At 41.6% G+C, this 18,425-nt stretch overlaps 1 protein-coding gene across 2 annotated transcripts; it reads left to right on the top strand.

Annotated features, from left to right (window-relative positions):
* Window positions 1-272: 272 nt before the first annotated feature.
* ctbp1l (C-terminal binding protein 1-like) lies at window positions 273-18,156 on the top strand. Of its 2 annotated transcripts, XM_086158442.1 has the most exons (11): window positions 273-354; window positions 1,475-1,519; window positions 1,677-1,798; window positions 9,737-9,891; window positions 10,221-10,365; window positions 11,307-11,513; window positions 11,732-11,946; window positions 12,258-12,388; window positions 12,472-12,599; window positions 14,264-14,381; window positions 16,222-18,156. In XM_086158442.1, the coding sequence occupies exons 3-11, from the start codon at window positions 1,738-1,740 to the stop codon at window positions 16,403-16,405; spliced, it is 1,344 nt and encodes a 447-aa protein (XP_086014568.1). In that variant the 5' UTR covers window positions 273-354; window positions 1,475-1,519; window positions 1,677-1,737; the 3' UTR covers window positions 16,406-18,156. The 2 variants fall into 2 exon arrangements, with proteins under 2 accessions (XP_086014568.1, XP_086014569.1); XM_086158443.1 differs by lacking the exons at window positions 273-354; window positions 1,475-1,519; window positions 1,677-1,798 and adding an exon at window positions 4,689-4,751.
* Window positions 18,157-18,425: the final 269 nt, after the last annotated feature.

Genomic DNA, 18,425 nt, shown 5'->3' with positions numbered 1-18,425 from the left:
TGTGAAAACGTGAATTGTCGCAGACACGCAGACTATATATTATAAAGAAGGATACGTGCATGCGTCTTTTTTGGCAAACTTGAAGAGAGCGACGGGAAAGTGCATCGGAAAAGTTTGAATTGTCATAAAGCCGGTCAGGCATTACTGTATAGCAAGAAATGTTTGGATGTGAGAAGAAGGTAGCCGTTCCGCCGTGGAAGGTGAGGGCGCTCCTCCTTGTCCACCGATGCTTTTCACGGACTGCCTCCCCATCATACCACTTCCTCTTTTGTCTAATTGCATGGCGATCGGGAGAGAGGGAACACCACCGACGCACGCATACTGTCTCAGCACTCTCGAAAGAGTTTATTCGGGGTAAATAATTCACAATTTTCGCAAGATTCGATCAGAATTTTACAAATTAGTGCCGCCCGTGTACGGTCATGTTTGCGATGCACATTTATCTGGGAAATTAATGATTTTTTTAGCTTGTGGTTCAGATATTTCACATTGTAGCGCCACTCGCTGATAACAAATCGGACAAACGGGCTCCCCTCCACTAGTTTCTCCCTTACTCACAAGCGGCACGCTAGTTTACGGCGCTTCCTAGCTAGCGATAGCAATGCTGCAAACGCCTCATGTAGTTATGTAAGTTAAATGATTAACACTGATACTCTCGATAACTTTGTTCAAACAGACCAGTATCAGATGCAACCATATCAAATGTTTGAAGAGGAGATTGATTATCCTATAAAATATTTGCCTTCCAAACCCCGAATCCTTTTTGTTTTGGGTCAACTATCGTTAGCCCTAGCACTCTGCTAGTTGCGGTGTGTTTGAAATCGGTAGCTCGAATTGCTGTTCAGAAGTTAATGTGAGCTTCGCTTACCGTTGGTAGGCTACCAAATACGTTTTTTTTTGTGTTGAGAACCACGTCCAAATATGATGCGAGTAAATTGAATATTTGAACGTTTCGGAAAGGTGGCGAGTGCCTTTCATTGCGTTTATGTTCCTCCGAATTTATTTGACACCTGGAAAAAGCACTAGCTAGCGCGTTAGCTTAGTAGTTAACGGTAACTTTGTTGCTAACAGGGATTCCGTTCACATCGCGTCTTTTCCCCATAAACCAATTCTTCCCATGTCCACTTAATGCTGTCCATTTCTTTTGTGGGGTTTTTGCGTCGATTGAAATTGCAAACTGGCGAACGCTGGTTTGATGTTTAGCCGTTACAAGTTTAGATTGCGGTGCTTCTGGAAGACAAAAGTATCATCAAAAGGACCGCAAACGTGGAAACGCAGGTTGCAGTTGTAACGCTGGAATACCGTGTTGCGAAAGTTAAATGTGATACCTGTGTATTTCTCAAGTTGAGAAAGCAGCCCCATATCAGAGACTGTATTTAGCAAGTTGCGCAAAACTCCCCGTTTGATTTTTCAATATACGAAGATAAAAGTTGCTATTATCTAACTCTATCGTTATTTTGCCCATTTTTCATAGTGGAAACTAAGTTGACAATCTGACTGGCACAAAATCACTCTCTGGGTGAGTACGGCTTCAGGCTACAGCAGCCAGTTTGATGTGGAATTTGAATTGTTTCCAATTGTTTCAAAACATTGTGATGGAGAACATGAAAATAAAATACTAGAGTATTCCAAAATCATGACTGTCTTTTACAATTGTTCCACTTCTCCATTTCCAGGTCAATACTGAGGGGCTCTCAGATCTCTTCTTCTCGGTCCCAGGTTCAGACTGCTCGGTCTATGGCTCTGATGGACAAACACAAACAGGTCAAGCGACAGAGACTTGACCGCATTTGCGAGGGTGAGATTCCATAGAATACATAAAAAGGCATATGTTGATAGCTGTGCTTATGATATATATAATGTAAAATGAGTCTTCGGAGTATGTGGGTTGAGCAGGTATGTGTCCTGAAAGGATTCATCAATCAGCTTTAAGCTTAACTCAAACAGACCCTCCAAGATGACCGTAGCATTGCGATATAAATAGCATTGGAGTTCCATCAAAATCATCAGTACATGTATCATTTTCTAAATACAACATGCAAAAAGGGGTTGATACTCAAGGTGGACTTGTTCCACCAGAGGCTGCCATTGTCATGATAAATGTGTAGGATTGGTTATATGAAACATAGCCAAACCACACTTTGAATTTCAACATAGTAGTACAAATGCACAAAATGCAGTTTTACTGGTCCACTGAGATTTTTGAAAGTCTAATCCTTTGATCCTGAAATTCTTTCATGGTAGGAAACCTGGAAACATGTTTTGCATGTGCGAGTTCAAATTATTGTCATCTCTTTTTGAATTGCGGTGTCTGTTGTCTGGTACTCCTGTCACTTGGTGTATTGTGAGGCAAAGATATCATAACTAATGAAGTGAAAAAGAGGGGATCAAGGAAAATTTGCTCACTTTCAGACATAAACTTCATGTTCGATGTGCAATTTTGGCCACAAGGGTGCATTAGAAAAGTTTTCCAGTTTTGAAGGAATCATTTGCTGCTTCCCCAGACAAACTGCTGCTGTCACTGTCTATTCTCATTCACTCCGACCGTTTTTGAAATTATCATTTGTGATAGTTTTGTAAAATAGATGCAGTTTTATATGTGGAAACAGTTTTTGGTATCCTGCAATTGTGACTTGGTTATGTTTGCCCAGATTATGCTATTGTGGATATTTATACAATGTAAAGGCAAAATCCACAAATGTGAGTAAAGTCAATGGATTAGCCAAAAGCAGCACGGAACAACCTCTGCTGAAGTGTATTGAATCATGTGATCAATCTTTTCCAATGCTGTAGTGTGACGACGTGATGATCCTGCTTTTGGGTTTATAATGAAGTTAATAATAATAATGCATCTGTTTATAAACTCTTCACCATGGTGCTTTACAACTAAGGACAAGTGTTAAGCTTAGTGCCAGGGCAGTTCAGTTGTTCCCTTTGAATAACTGAAATTAGCGCATACACTCACTGTGACACACATGCACATTTGCTCTCACGCATATACAAGGCATCTTTTGGTGCTGTGCACAGGAAGAGACCTTGCTGTCTGGTCACTTCTTATGCTGAGTTGTCAGTGTCTTACTGCCATTGAAGGTCTATCTGACACAAGAGGAACATATCTTATTTTGGTTCTATTGCTATAACACAACGTGCCTGTATAGAGAAAATGTGAATGAGAAAGGACGCCAGTCAAAAGGTGGGAGTCTTCCTTTTGATTTTGAATTGTTTCATACTCTCTAATCGCACAGCAAAATGTTTTTATGATCTAGGATATGTTCATATATTTTTAGTTCATTATGTAACTGCTGCAAGATATATTAGACTGAGGAATGGTCGCAGTAGAGGTACTGAATGGGAAACTTGTAACTTTCAGGGCCTTATTTCCTTCTATTGTTGTAAAATATGCAAGTTATTAACCTTGTTTATTCCTGTTAGACCTTTTTAATAACTCTTAATAGTTTCGAGTATTTCATGGTAATTTAAAGATTGGACTATCTCCAACCATCTGCTGTTCAACTATGTTACATGTTAGGTTCCTAACACTTAAACAACTTAATTTTAGTGAGCAATTAGCAATGTTAGTCTAGGTTTTTTTTTGGCTACTTTTTGTATTTGTGTGCTGTCCCCTGATCCTCATTCTGACAGCTAAAACATCTCCTGCTGTGTAGAAATCTTACAGTTGTACTTGAGTATAGGTCAAAGTCATGCAAAGTTGTGCACTTCTTGTTGTGGTTGAACATCGCTTGTTGAAGCCTCAGGCTATTGATTATGTGGACACAACGATGTACGGGTTCGTTTTAGCTATTGACTCAAATTTAGCCGGTTGAAAATCTTAAATAAGATGAGAATCTTTCATGTTTGTATCTGTACTCCCATTTGGGAAGTTGTTTTGTTTCCTTTCCTTTCCTTGTATTGTATGAAATATTAGGTCTACGTTGCTATTTTACTGGAATAGTGGGATGTCACCTCCTTGATGTTCAAGAAGGAAGAAGAAGAGCGTTCATTGTCACATACGGTTATACATAGAGAACAACATCTGTGAAATTTGACCACTGCATTTAACCCATCACCTTGAGCACCTTGAGCAGAAGGCAGCTAAGGAACAGCGCCAGGGGAGCAGTTAGGGGTTCAGTGTTTTGCTCAACAACACTTTGACAGGCTATTCAAGCCATAACATATTTTGTGACACTACTTTGGAAGGCACGGAGGAGTGTTTGGTGGCATTTGTAAAATGTTTTGAGGTTCATGCATAATAAATCTGTGAATTAAGTTTTCACAAAATGGTTTTACTCCAGAAAAGCACATCCACCATTGTGTTTGTGCCAGCACAGTGCCTGTGTGAGAGTGCCGCATTTGAGTTTTGATATAGTGTGTAGATGTTGGGAGATCCGGCGTAGTGGCGAGCGCCAAAATGGAGGGAATAGTCTGGAAGGGTCTCTGGAGACGGGTGAGTGGGAGAGGACAAGGTGAGGGGTCGTGGCCACTGCCAGGGGAAACAGGCCAGCTGTCTCTTTAAAAACCGACAACAGCTCAAACCGCCCTCGGCCTCATCTATGCTAATGAGGTTAGTGCTGGTTGGCTAGCCCTCAATGGAGCTGTCTGTGATTGGAGACTGACTGTGGGGGAGGGGCTGGGCGTGGATGACAGCTGGGTTCTAGCCAGCCAAGAGCAGGCTGACAGAGAGAGGGGGAGAAAAAAAGCTATAGAGCAAGAGCGAGGAGAGGGAGACAGGCTGACAGACTTCATAATGCAAGGTTAGGCCCTGTGCTCATGTGTTATCTATTTTGGAATGTGTGTTTGAATTTTGCTACGGGGGGGGCGTCTGGGGTTTTGGATGTGGTGTGGTATGTATGCGCCGTTTCCCTTTTATGTTCAGAGTACATTGGTGTTGTCGCAGCCGCGAAGGAGGAACTGAATGGCTGTGTGTCTCGCTACGTCTGGGTGGAGTACACTTTCTTGCTGCATTATCATCGTTTGCTGCCCCTCCCCCCTCACCTCTTGCTCCTCCAACTGCAGCCAGAGGCAGCGTGAAGAGGAGGAGGGAGTGTGGGGAAAGAAAGGGAAAGGGAGGGAGAATGAATGAATCACTGAATGAATTGTATTGTGTGCGACCATGCTTGCACTTCGTAGGCCTCGACTATGCCAGCGTCTTTTACCCAAATTACGCTGTATGTATGCCTACTTGGATATTTCTTGTGCATATTTTCAGCGGGGCTCTTTGTAATGAATTCCTTTCAGTTTTTTTTCTACACAGTAAGACTCTCTTTGTGTTCCTGCGTCTCAATATAAGCCTGTTAGCATTCTTGAGCCATCTGCAATGAATTTTAGTCACACTTATAAATGTAGAGCTGCTGATTACGCTTTGGATTTTTCTAATGGATCCACAGTGAATGTTTTTTTCATCTTTTTTTGCCAAAGTCTGAATGTGTTGGGAAATCTCAAATGTTCGAGGTGGTGTTCACAAATATTTGTTTTCCACCCCCAGTCACTGACTCCCTCCCCTCTTCTGCAGTCTCACCATTACCTCTTGCCCCTTGTCCAAGTATATGTTCCAGTTGGACACACTCCCCCACACTACGACACACCTGTCACGCAGCAGGAATAAGACTTTCTATGCTGCTGCATTTGCGGGTTTAGTCAAAACCAGTGACTGCCTAGAAGGCAGGAAAGAGAAGCCGTAAAAGCATTTTCTGGTAGTACTGTGATGTTTAGTCTGATGCAGCCATGGATAGCAAAAATTACATCTTTGATTAGTTTATAAAAGCCTTTGTTGGTATAATTGAAAATTTCCATGCTGCAACATTGTTCAGTTTTACAAATTTAAGTATGTCAGGTGTGTGTCTTGAGAAATAGAGGAATCACTGAAAAATAGGAAGGAGGGAGTCTTCCAGATGGGAGAATTTAGGTCATGACTCAGACCCCCCCATGAACCCCCACTACCTCCCTTTTGAGACCCTGCAATTTTCTCTACCCCTCCCCCAGCCTCCATACTCTCATCATCCCTTCCTCTCCCCTCCCTGCCCCCCACTCCTTGCATGCATACAGTAGACAGGTCAAGTTCCTAGATCTAATGCGTTATTACATTATTTATTCAATCGAACCATCTATTTTAACATGCTCCCTTCAAAGCCATTTGTAGGCGCCGAGTATACAGTTATCATCATAACATAGGGGAGCGCACTACGCCTGGCAATGTCAAAGTGGCTGCAACATAATCCCTCAGGGCAATTGTTCTCATTAACGTGTGTTCACTAAAAGTGCTTGTTTTTACATCTGACATGCTAGCGTTGTTATAATATGTCTGACAGTATAACAATGGATTCCTGGGTATATATGGTAATCACTGAATCACTACCATTAACATCTATCCTACCGGTACATCTGTCTTGTCAAATTTAAAATGCACTCTGCTGTTTGCTAGATTTGCTTTGCTTTATTATCTAGATTACAGATGCCTGCTAACATAAAATTAATTAGTTGATATCATCCTCCCTCCATGTCTGGCTCATCGATCAGCACAGATATTCTACTCTGGTGTGTAATATCTTCCAGTCTTTTGCGGGCAGTCGGCGTTTCCGTTTATTGTAGCACAATGCTCTCGTCGTTCATATTCAGTTTATAACTGAGCCCCAGTCTATGTGTGTTTGTGTCCCCAACATGGTCCACGATAAGCTAATAAAAAGTTAGGCTTTGATTTTGATGAAGCATTTTAGCAAGGAGCAAACTTTTTTTTTTCTTCAATATAATTCTGACAAAACTATGCTGTTTCTATTATGCTACTCTTTGTCTTTACCTCTCTGCTGTGGCAGTACATAAACTCCCACACTTCATTTTACAGCTATCCCAGGGAGATTTCCCCTTCAGGGAAACAGCTAAATGTTTGACACACGTACCATAGTTTGGATGTTGCCTGGTGCTGGTGATAATCTTGCTCTGTCAGTTCGAGGAACAGAAACTTGCAGATTGGATTTGGACAATAGAGTTGTTAAAGAATTAACCTCGGCTGGTCTACGAATGCATCCAGATACTAAATAGTGGTTTATTCATTTTTAACAGGACTTACTTTGGGTTCCAAATTGATTCAGAACAAGGGTTTGATTGTTTTAATGTGCCCAATGACACTTCAAGTACCCGTGTTAGACCAGTTGAAATTATTGGGAACCAATATTTCATTCAGTGTAGACAAGCTCTCTGGTGGGCCTGATGATTTTCACAGTTCATCAAGTTGGGCATCTCCCCCCGAGACACTGACCAGCAGAGCGAAATTCAAGTTGATATTGTAAAGAGTAGTGGTGCACAAAAATGTATTCACTAGCTGTTTGCCAAACACTAACTTCTATTTCTGCCGTTGAGATGCATTTTATAAAACACTTAAGCCCAAGCATGAAATACAGACCTTGCTCAGAGATAGTCTTTACTTCATCGGGACAGCGTTATGAAGGCGCAAACATAAAGTGGGAGTGGGCCACGTTGATAGCCATTTAATTTCTTGATTCTCTCCATTTAAGCTGCAATATGTTCCTATTTGCTTCACCAATGGTGGCCTATCAGCATTATTACCAAGCTGCTCACGCTTTGCTGCTGTTTATATTTAGTGTTTCAATTGAACTTAAGAATTGATGGCGAAGGGCTCGCCGCTCTAGTTAAACTTACATCCAGCTCAACCAAAAGGCACCGTTTATCCCTCTCACTTCTATCACTTGGCTGGTAGATCACCAAAAACAAGACATATACATCAGTGACAGAAAAAAAGTAAATTTGTTGAATTTTTTTCTTGATTTGAGAAGTATATCTGTCTTATTTATTCTTACCCCAAGAAATAAAAACATTGTGGTTGAATTAAAAACAACAAAATAGGCCCATGTTTATGGAAATAATGTGAATGTATTTTTGGATACTGAGCCAAGAAGTGAGATCTAGTGACAAGCGGTCTCCGGGGGCATCCTTCAGAGCAAGGAGAAAACAAGTGCTTTAAGTAGCTCACAAGTGATTAGATCAGCCAAGCATTTCTCAATCCCATGTCTGAACTCAATATCTTAAGCATTGAACCCACCATTGGACATGGTGAAGGATGGCCTGCTGTCAACTGTGCAAGCACAAGTATCCAACTATTAACCATTGTGATTAAACAACAAGATAAGGAATAAAATATATATCAATTCCCCCTGCCTCTCTTGATTGGGCTTCTGGATTGATAGTACAGTGCACCCCTCTCATGAAAAGTACATCAAGGTCAACAAGTGACTCTCATAGTGCAACTAATTACAGCAAAATAGAATCCCGACAAGCAAACTACCGTTGGGAAAAAATGTTTTAATCACGTGGCGTATAAAACTACCAGCAAAACAAACATGATAGTCAAAGGGAGCCATTCGCATTTAGTTCGGTGTAGAGTAGAAGATATTAGAAGTCGAGGAAATTAATATGGAATGAAAAATAGTGTGCTGCCTCTCGTTTTTTACAGTTAACTCAATAATACATTCATCATTAAAAGAAATAGGGGATCATTGACCTGAGGCGGAGTATATTCAGTGGACTATATTCCCTTAACATGTAAGAAATACCATGTGAAATAAGGGCAGGCACTGAGTTCAAATCAATATCACAAACATTTTAGAACATTTCTTAAGTTTTTCTGTGATTATTTTTTGTCAGCCTTGCTGAAGTAGCGATATCAATCTCTCTCAGTTGTATGTCTTGGTTTGTGTTGACCTCTTTGTCCTCTAAACTAGACTGGACAGTGGACAGAATGGAAGCACAAGACTAAACAATTCCGAGTTTGTCCGTACGAGATTAACAGTAGACTGAGATTGTCCAGTGAGGACAGGGGCTTGAGGAAGAAATAGTGTATTTTGGTATGGAGAAAGTACTGAGAAGATGAAATGCATGTATTCAGGACCTAGAGCCAGAGTCTGCAGTTGCATCATTTTAGAGTCTGCCTAAATATCTCAGAATCCTGCTCTGCACACAGTCAGGCCCTTTTGGCCGCAGATTGTCTGTGTCAGCTAGGAAGGGAAATTGATATACAGCAACACTTGGGACCGACAGTGAGATGAAGGTCTCTTCTTGGCAGGGAGAGCTGCTCATCTGGACCCTGGGGCTCCAATTACAGTCCTCCTGACTCGTCTTTGTGGGTGGGGGTCTTCTCAGTGCTTTATGTGTATGTGTTTGTTCAGTATTGTGCAGGCATCGTATTAGGAGTCTGAGTTCCCATTGTCTAGGAACTTTGGTAATAAGCCTTTCCTGATGGGTGATATAGTGCAGGGAAGTAAAGACTATTAAGTCCAATAGTGACAACTAAGAGGGTTTTTGTCATGTTACAAGGAGGTTTACAAAAGGGGAGATGACGAATGTTCGAAATCGTATGACCTTTTGTTCTGTGGTTAAATTGAAAGCAGGATGAATGTAATGACCAACCAGATATGAGTTTCAGTTTTTGTAGTCAACCTCATTTCAACTCCTCGCCTCTTCTTGTCCTGTTTGGTGAGGTTTTACATCCATGAACCTGTATCACAAGCAACTATTAAACCTACTAGTCTGTATTTTTGTCAACCATACTGATCTTTTAGGTCCAGTTTTCCCTCTTTCTTTAGAAAGTTTTTTTTTAATACTCGTGGGCATTCATGTTGTGCGGCTGTGATTTCAGAATATGAAGTTCTGCTATTCTGTTCTTAAAGAATTTTCATTGTTCTCTTTTATTGAATGCACACTTTCAATTGGTTTGTTTTCTGAACTTCAGGTATCCGACCCCCCATTCTGAACGGGCCAATGCACCCACGGCCACTTGTAGCGCTCCTGGATGGGCGTGATTGCACTGTGGAAATGCCTATCCTAAAAGATGTGGCCACAGTGGCCTTCTGCGACGCCCAGTCCACACAAGAGATTCATGAGAAGGTAAAGAAGTCGTGCATGTGCATGCATCCATGAACGCACAATGCTTAAGTCATTAAAGTGACGTAAGCAAAAGTGTGGAAAATATTTTGAGCATTTTGCTGATAGACTGCCTTCTGTATTCCCTTATTTAAGATCTGCCCCGTATGGCAAACTACGTATTTCGAAAGACATTATACGAAGCCCAAATTGATGGCAAATTTCTTTAGCTAATTTGGCTTCTATTGTCAACTCATTTCGTCCAGCCTTTACGATATGACTTGTGTTTAAAGGTCTAATACTTGAATAAGGGGTTTAAAATTCACATTTAAAAATGTATCTGTATTTTGCAGGTGCTAAATGAAGCTGTGGCCGCCCTGCTGTACCACACCATAACCCTGTCCAGAGATGACCTGGAAAAATTTAAAGGTCTAAGAGTAATTGTCAGGATTGGCTCTGGCTTTGACAATGTTGATGTCAAAGCAGCTGCTGAGCTTGGTAAGAGAACAAATTAACACCCAAAAGCTACTCTTGTCACTGAACTTATAGCAAGAAATCAGACAAACACTGGATAGTAGATTTTAAATTGATTATTCTTTTTTCATAATGAAGGCATGTATTATATGCCTTTTAAATATTGTGTCCAGTTTCCTCTAAAAACATGCATTCATAGTTCTGAATGAGACTCAATTGTGGGTGGCCCTGCTTCTCTTGCCAATGACAACAGGGATTGGCTTTCACCCTGTGTGCTGCATAGATAATTCAATTATATTAACCCCCATAAAAAAATCATTCAACCAATATGTTTCAAATGAGTAAACAAATGGAAAAAAATGCTAATAATCAATTGAAACTCAGTAAGTATTATGCAGGCCATTCCTCCAAAGTAATTAATTGAAATTATTCAGAGGTAATGTTTTGTGTCCCTTCAGATTCCTTTCGTCTACAAGACCTGTTTTTCGGGTTAGGGAAAAAAGACTTGAATTGTTAAATTACATTTATAAAATGTTCCCCTCCGTGTAACCAAAAATCAAGTTTGGCCAACGTCTGAGGTTGAATTCAGCTATAGACCTGTTGGATTTTTCATCAGTGCCAAAGAGAAGAAAGTCCTCTGTTAATAAATAGCATGTAAAATGTATGTGCAAACTCAATGGCAATTTGTCTGCAATGTGACAGGGTTCTTGGGCTTTGTGAAAAGCAGGAAGAGGTGTTTGATGGATGTGACTGTGACAGTTGGCTGTGCCTCACCGCACACATACCCACACCCACTACCATCAATACAAAAAAAAAAGGCTCAGTCACAAGGAGGGATGCGGTGCTTTGTCGTCAAGCAGTTGTTTTGAATAGTCTCTAATTCACTGAGAGCAGATACAATTGACTTTTAGATGACACACAAATTGATTGACTTTCCCTCCTGTTTGTTTATCCGCTTTTTCCAGGCATTGCTGTGTGTAACGTACCAGCATCATCGGTGGAGGAGACAGCCGATACTTCACTATGTCTGATCCTCAACCTGTATAGGCGAGTCACCTGGATGCACCAGGCCCTCAGGGAGGGCACCCGTGCCTCCAGTGTGGAGCAGATCAGGGAGGTAGCTGGTGGTGCTGCTCGCATTCGCGGTGAAACTCTGGGCATTATAGGTCTAGGTAGGTTAATATGCTTGAATGAAATATGACACAATTTATCAAAAGGCATCATAAAGACATAACTCAACTTTGCCGTGAGATTGTATTTCTATTTTGTTCTTGAGACGTTTTGATTTTGCTCTGCTTTCAAGAAACAAAGTAGTCCCAGCTTTAAGATCATGATTGGATAAATGATGGCACTGGACTAAAAACTCTTCTGTTGGCTGTGAATGCTCCAGGGCGTGTTGGCCAAGCGGTGGCTCTGCGTGCAAAGGCCTTTGGTTTTGGCGTGATCTTCTATGATCCCTATTTGCCTGATGGCGTGGAGCGTTCCCTGGGTCTGCAGCGCATGGCCACTCTGCAGGACCTGCTTATCCATTCTGACTGTGTATCCCTGCACTGCAGCCTCAACGAGCACAACCACCACCTCATTAATGACTTCACCATCAAACAGGTACCCAGGCCACATTCAGAATACGCAGCAACCAAGTTTGGCTCGTGTTCATTACCACATCAGAAGATAGTTTAGCAGGCTTCTTTGATTTGTAAGAAAATGCGTCTTTGAAGTAAGGTTTACAAAGTCGGATAGATGAAAATGATGACGCTTTACAGGAAGATACTTTTTAGCTAAACCATCCTATACTGCTGAAGAGCCCCGTAGTGTATGAATAAGGATAAGAAGAATATTTTTCCTCCCTATTAAAATTTATTGCTCTCTGTTGGATCATCTATCTAAATTATGTATTTGCAAACTCTGCAAAACAGATGCGTCAGGGAGCCTTCTTGGTGAACACATCAAGAGGTGGTCTGGTTGATGAGAAAGCATTGGCCCAGGCCCTGAAAGAAGGCCGGATACGAGGAGCTGCCCTCGATGTCCACGAGACAGAACCCTTCAGGTAATAGTCGCATAGTTCATACACCCAGAGAAATGAGCATGATATACAGATCCTCGCTAGAAAACCTGTCTTTTCCCCAACAGTTTTTCAACAGGCCCCCTCAAGGATGCCCCAAACCTCATCTGTACTCCTCACACATCTTGGTACAGTGAGCAGGCCTCAGTGGAGGCACGTGAAGAAGCAGCTAGGGAAGTTCGCCGTGCCATCACTGGTAAGTAAATCTGGCCATCCCGAATAGCTGCCAAGATTGAGAATAAGCAGGTGCTATTTGCAAAAATCACAAAATTACAGTATGTACATAAGAATGTTTGATGGGTAAAGTTTTGACTCCTGCGGGGGCTGCCTGAAAATTGGTCTGCTACCTGAATGTTTAGTTAACTGTTACTTAAAGAATCAAGAAGAGGTTCACTAAAGGGTTCAGCGAAAGTTAATTGCTTCTATTCAGATTCAAATGTTAACATAAAGCCCCCGAACAAATGTTGGCCTTATCTTTCGTAACTTCTTATTCACGCAAGAGACAAGCTAGCGCACAGTTAGGAAACAATTTTAGGAAGATTGATTCAGAAAGGTAAAAATGGGATGACTGTGATCAAGACAGGATTCAATATAGACTTAAGTATCATAATTATTTAATTTAGAATGGTCCCTGAATTGGCTGAAATATGATTGCACGTTTGCAGATTTAATTTTCTTGAGACAACTGTTTTATTGTCTTTCTTATGTAAACTGCAAATGTCTGATCTTGTGTTGTTTGCAATGGCTTGGTTGAAGCTGGTTTAAAAAACATCTCAGGATATTGCCCATTCAGAGAGGCACACTAAGTCTGTATGTGCAAATAATAATAGGAGTTAAAAAATGTGAGGCATTTTATTCAACAGTTGAGTGATGTCCTCCAAGGAAAAGGATTATAAAATTGTGTGGCAGGAAATGATAATACTGATTGTCTGATAGGGACATACTTTCCTTCTCTATGTATCAGCTGAACATCTAAGCAAGTTGTCAGTGATAGAAAAGACAGGCACTTGTGGACCAGGACAGATAGTGGAGGTAATAGTTCTTAAGTGTACGTTTAAATGATCTTTGTCGGAAAAGCTTTGCAATAACGGAAGTCCCGCTCTCCTCGTCTTTGCATTTCCTAACTGGCAGTAGATGGACTTTTTAGTGTCATGGCTTGTCTCAAACACTGTGGAAGAATTAAACTATGGAATTAAACTAAAGTGCAGCTCGGCAGTTTGTGACTTTTAGACTTAAAATGGGCTAATCAGTTCTCATGCAGTACTTGTGGCATCATCAGTTTCATATGCGCAATGTCCATGTATCTCTTTTCTTTAGCTGTGGTCGTGTACAACATAAATAATAAGGGTCGCACATCCAGATTGCGAGATGAATCAAAAAGAACCCAATTATATTGTCATTACCTAGGATATCCTCCAAGAAACCATTTGCACACCAACAATTATACCAATATATAAAGAAAGCATTTCCCCTCAAGTACTATGCAAGCGATTAATGTTTTTAGACATTTTAAGATCATATTGAAATACAAGATCCGATGAATGCTTCCCTCACTTATTTGTCTCAGAAGCGTGTTGCTTTGGGTTACAACTTGAATGAATTTAAGCCGTTTTTAGAAGCATCAATGCGAAAAATAGATATGCACCATTAAAATAACAAAAAAAAACTGTAGTTCTATACTGAATTTCAACAAACACTCAGATGTCAATATATTGCTGTTTCCTAAACGGTGTAACATTTTATTCATTAAAAAAAAAAAAATTGGGAAGAGAAAAATAAGCTGCCATTTGTATTTATTTATGTAAATACTTGTTTATTTATTGATTTATTTGACTGATGATGTATGTATTGTGCTCCAAGGGCGTATCCCTGACAGTCTGAAGAACTGTGTGAACAAGGAGTATCTGATGGCAGCCTCTCAGTGGCCCAGCATGGAGGCAGCTACTGTTCATCCAGAATTAAACGGAGCAACTTACAGGTGAGAAGAGGGAAGATATAGGGTCGAAACATTGTTAATGGTACTTCTTATAATCCAAAATTATGATACACGCATATTGTAATTGTAATGACAGTATTGGGAACCACCTCTTGAAAAATTCAGGTGCTTTTATTCGGACGCTTTGCCACAGGTAAGATCAAGCCTTGTCATGTACATTGACAAATATTTGTGGAAGGATGAGTTCTGAAGAACTCAGAATCAACTGTGATTGTGTCATATGGTGCAACATTTGCTGTACATCGGTTTATCAAGTCCCTTCCCTTCTACAGTTCATAATCAATTGCAAGTGATGTTCTTAAAATTTACGGACTTAGGAATGACAGCAATCTGGCCAGAAAGCGGCTAATCACCGAATTTGCAAATGGAAGTCATCGCGTGCCGAAGCATTCCGTTCAACGCTCATTAACTAATGTGATACTTACTCTGGCAGTCGTGTCAGCACCAAAACTGTGCCAGAAACTTCACGGAGTGGATTTTCCCCTGGCAGGCAGCTGCATGTACACCTTACATCACCGATGACAATAGTTGTGCAGCATGTTACCACTGGACTCCTGAGCAATGCTGTTGACAAATGAATCATGCCGTCTGACGGTTCCGGACTTGGCAGATGCCAGGAGAACATTTACCTGCCTGACTGCTTTGTGCCGTTGGCTTTTTTATGGAGTGGTGATCATTTAAAGATGTTGTCCTGATTCCAGTGTCATTTACCTCGACATTTTTGGACAGTTCTACATTACCGAATTTATGGGACCATTTTGGGTGGCCCTTTTTTCTGCCCAGTCCATGAAGCAAAGTCCAGTAAGACATGGTTGGGTGAGCTTGATGTGGAATAACTTGACCACACAGAGCCCTGACCTCAACCCCATCCAGCACCTTTTGGCTGGACCGGAGATTGCAATCCCAGACTTCTCCTCTATCATCTGTGCCCAGTCTCACAAAGGATTTTCTGAACGCAAGGAAAAAATTCCCACGGCCACACTCCAGAATCTATCCAGAGAGGGAGTCAGATCTAAATTTATACATATATGTATTGGTTGGAAGGGTTGAAAATGCTCCTTGGTGTAATAGCCATATCGTGCAAAACAAAATTCCATTTGGAAGCACCAGGCCTTAGAGTTTGAGTATTGACAATCCAGTCACCTTAGGCATTTTACTGCCACGGCTAACGAAGAAGGAGCAATGTTTGCATAGATTGATTTCCTTTTATCAATAAGAATCACAGATACTCTGGCTGTTCATGAATAAGAAAATAACTCTTGTGTCAGGGCTAAAAAGTGCTTGATTTTGTACAGCGCCAGCCCTTTTCTACTTGGTCAGCTCCGGTATTGCATTACAATGTCGCTGTGACTTCTAGCACCAACTAGATACTTTGAACATGATTTGTGAAGCGGAGTTGACACAAAATGGAAAAAATTTTGAATAGCACTTTGCTCAAGGTCGGCATGTATGGACTGACTCACCTGCACATATAAGATGTTTTACAACACATGTTTACGCCATCAATCTGCTAAATTGAAAGACAGATGCCTTCAGCTCTAGTCTGTTTTTCCCCCCTCCAACTGACCTGATAATGTTGAAAATGAAGCAGTAGCTTCTGGAGGCAGAGATATGTCAGTGCTAATTGCATAAAAAGGCGCTTCAGTTTTCATCTTTTTAATGATGATATGCCATTTGTCCGGGCCATTATCCCTTTTGTGTGCTTTCATTTCTAGTTTTGTGTTTAAGTGAGTCAAGCCATGCGTTGACGTGGAGAACAGTTCGAGCCCCAGGAACAACGCCATATATTTTACATTTTTTAATTTTCCTCACTGTTTTCCAGATTTCCTCCTGGTCTGATTAATGTGGCAGCAGGGGGTCTCCCGGGAGCTGGTGCAGGTGTGGAAAGCCTGGTTTCAGGAGCCCTGGCTCATGGCATCGCGCCGGTCTCCCACCCACCACACGCTCCCTCCCCGGGGCAGCCCACCAAGGCCGAAGCCGACAGAGACATCCCATCCGACCAATAGCCCCGCCCGGCCCTCCCCCGCTGTCGACAGCACATTCCGTCACCTCTGGAAACCAACCCCTAAGCCCACCCGCCCGACAACCAACCCGCCATCCCACCCACCCCCCCCATCTTCCCTGCATCAGACAGAACCCGAGCCTCAAGTACATCAGCACCACCCGTTTGACCCGATGTGGATCGACACAGTCTTGTTTTTCAGATTACATAACCAGCCCAGGATACCCATCCATCCTCCCACCCGCCCTCCTTGCCCTCATTTCATCCACCCCCCTCTCCTTTTCACTCCCCAATGTCAGCAATAACTGCTCTCAAGGATTTCAATGATTGGATTGATATTTTTCATTAGTTGGCTGTTGATTTAATGGAAAGCTGATCTGTTGTGGTTCTAGGTGTTAATGTTTGTTTTTATAAAAACATTTTCTGACTTAAGGCTTTACAGTCTGCTGCATCCTCCACTGACTCGACCAGTAGAGGCAGAAAGGTGAAAGTCCTCTTTTGCCCCCCCCCCCCCTCTTTTTTTTTTCTTTCATGGCTTATGTTACTGCTCTTGTTCTTCTCTTTTTTTTTTTTCTCTCTGTCACTACCTTTCTTGTGATGGAGAGTAATGTGTACTAAAGTGAACCCGACAGAATTGCGAACATTTTTACCCCCTAGTCTCCCTGATACTGTTGTCCGCTTGCTCAGCAGTGGGATTTACAATAATGTCAGTGTGTTTGTTTTGGTTGTTTGTTTTTTCGTTTGTCCCGTTTTCCCCGAATTCAGCTAATACGTAAAACTCTCAATCTTTCCGAACAATGTCCTATTTGACGGATCGACACGCGACTTCATGCCACCTCGTATTGCTGTGACCATCTAGTCGAAGTGACAACTATCCCTCATGAATTGTTCTGTCATGAGATAATAGCTTAGAGTGTAACATTTGAGAGCACCTAGGCATGAATTTCTGTCTCATGCCAGCAGCCGCAATGTTTTTGTGAGGTCTCGACACACGGTGCCAACACGGAATCAAACACAGCAGCTTTTCTTAACCGCAAAACCCGCAGCATGTCCGGGACCCCGCCAGCAGAGGGCGCTGTCTGAATAAGAGTGACATTCAAGCAGACGGACAGTTACATTTTAGCTTTAGTGAAGAAAGTGATCACACACTGCAGCCATTCAGACAACTGGATGGGTGACAGGGGATTAACCCAGCCTTATTTAAGATCTCTCACCACACAGCCCACCACCCACCAACTCACCTCTCACTTCTCTTCCACTGTCATGTTCCACCCTACACATGTGCTCATGAAGCAGTTTGCATCTACTATTTCCTTTAAAAGAAAGAAAGAGGAGACACAGTATGGGGGCAGTATTCCTGCATGCTGGCTCTGTTAATGACAGTGGTGTGTGTGTGTGTGTGTGTGTGTGTGTGTGTGTACGCGTGTTTGGGTTTTTGTGTGTGCGTGCGCCTGTCTGTACGATCTCTCACCCTGTTGTGATAACAAGCTGTGGTCTTTCCAAAGGAATAGTCCCTAGGAATAACTCTTTTAACGCTGTTGCCCTGGTGTTAAGGGAACACCTTTCTAGTACCTCAGTAACAGATATTGAATGTACCGTGCATACCCTTTTATTTTTTTGTACAGATTTTCTAGATATGTCTTTGCTATTCTTTACCAGAAAGGTTGTGAAATTGTAGCTGTGTTGATAAAATTTCCAAAAAGAAAAAAACAAGCAAAACTTTGCCCCATGAAATAAATTGACAAAACCTTTGTAGATTCTCTAGATTGCTGAATACTCAGGCTTCAAAAACCAATGCTTATCTCTTTGCCTTTTTTTTTTTTAAATTTTCCTCACAGTGAAAAAGTCAGCGCAACACTCGTATTTGAGATCACTTGACTGAAGCGGATGCGTTTCGTTCTCCATCTCACTGGCTAATGATAAATACAGAACAAAAAGTTGGATGTTGTGGCCTGCTAGATTTTTGATTCTTTCATTAGGACAATAGTAGTAGAACATGCTCCCCCCCCCCCCTCTCTTTTTTT

The sequence above is a fragment of the Fistularia commersonii genome, chromosome 13 (genome assembly GCF_037954325.1).
Source record: "Fistularia commersonii isolate RoL2024-O1a breed Wild chromosome 13, RoL_Fcom_v1.0, whole genome shotgun sequence".
In the NCBI taxonomy this organism is placed as follows: domain Eukaryota; kingdom Metazoa; phylum Chordata; class Actinopteri; order Syngnathiformes; family Fistulariidae; genus Fistularia; species Fistularia commersonii.
This window is presented reverse-complemented; position numbering and strand designations above follow the sequence as displayed.

Excerpts from the sequence above, each read along its gene's own strand:
- ctbp1l (XM_086158442.1), top strand. The coding sequence starts at position 1,738 with ATGGCTCTGATGGACAAACACAAACAGGTCAAGCGACAGAGACTTGAC. Across the intron at positions 11,947-12,257 it reads ATGACTTCACCATCAAACAG|ATGCGTCAGGGAGCCTTCTT; the intron begins GTACCCAGGCCA and ends TCTGCAAAACAG. Across the intron at positions 12,600-14,263 it reads AGTTCGCCGTGCCATCACTG|GGCGTATCCCTGACAGTCTG; the intron begins GTAAGTAAATCT and ends TTGTGCTCCAAG.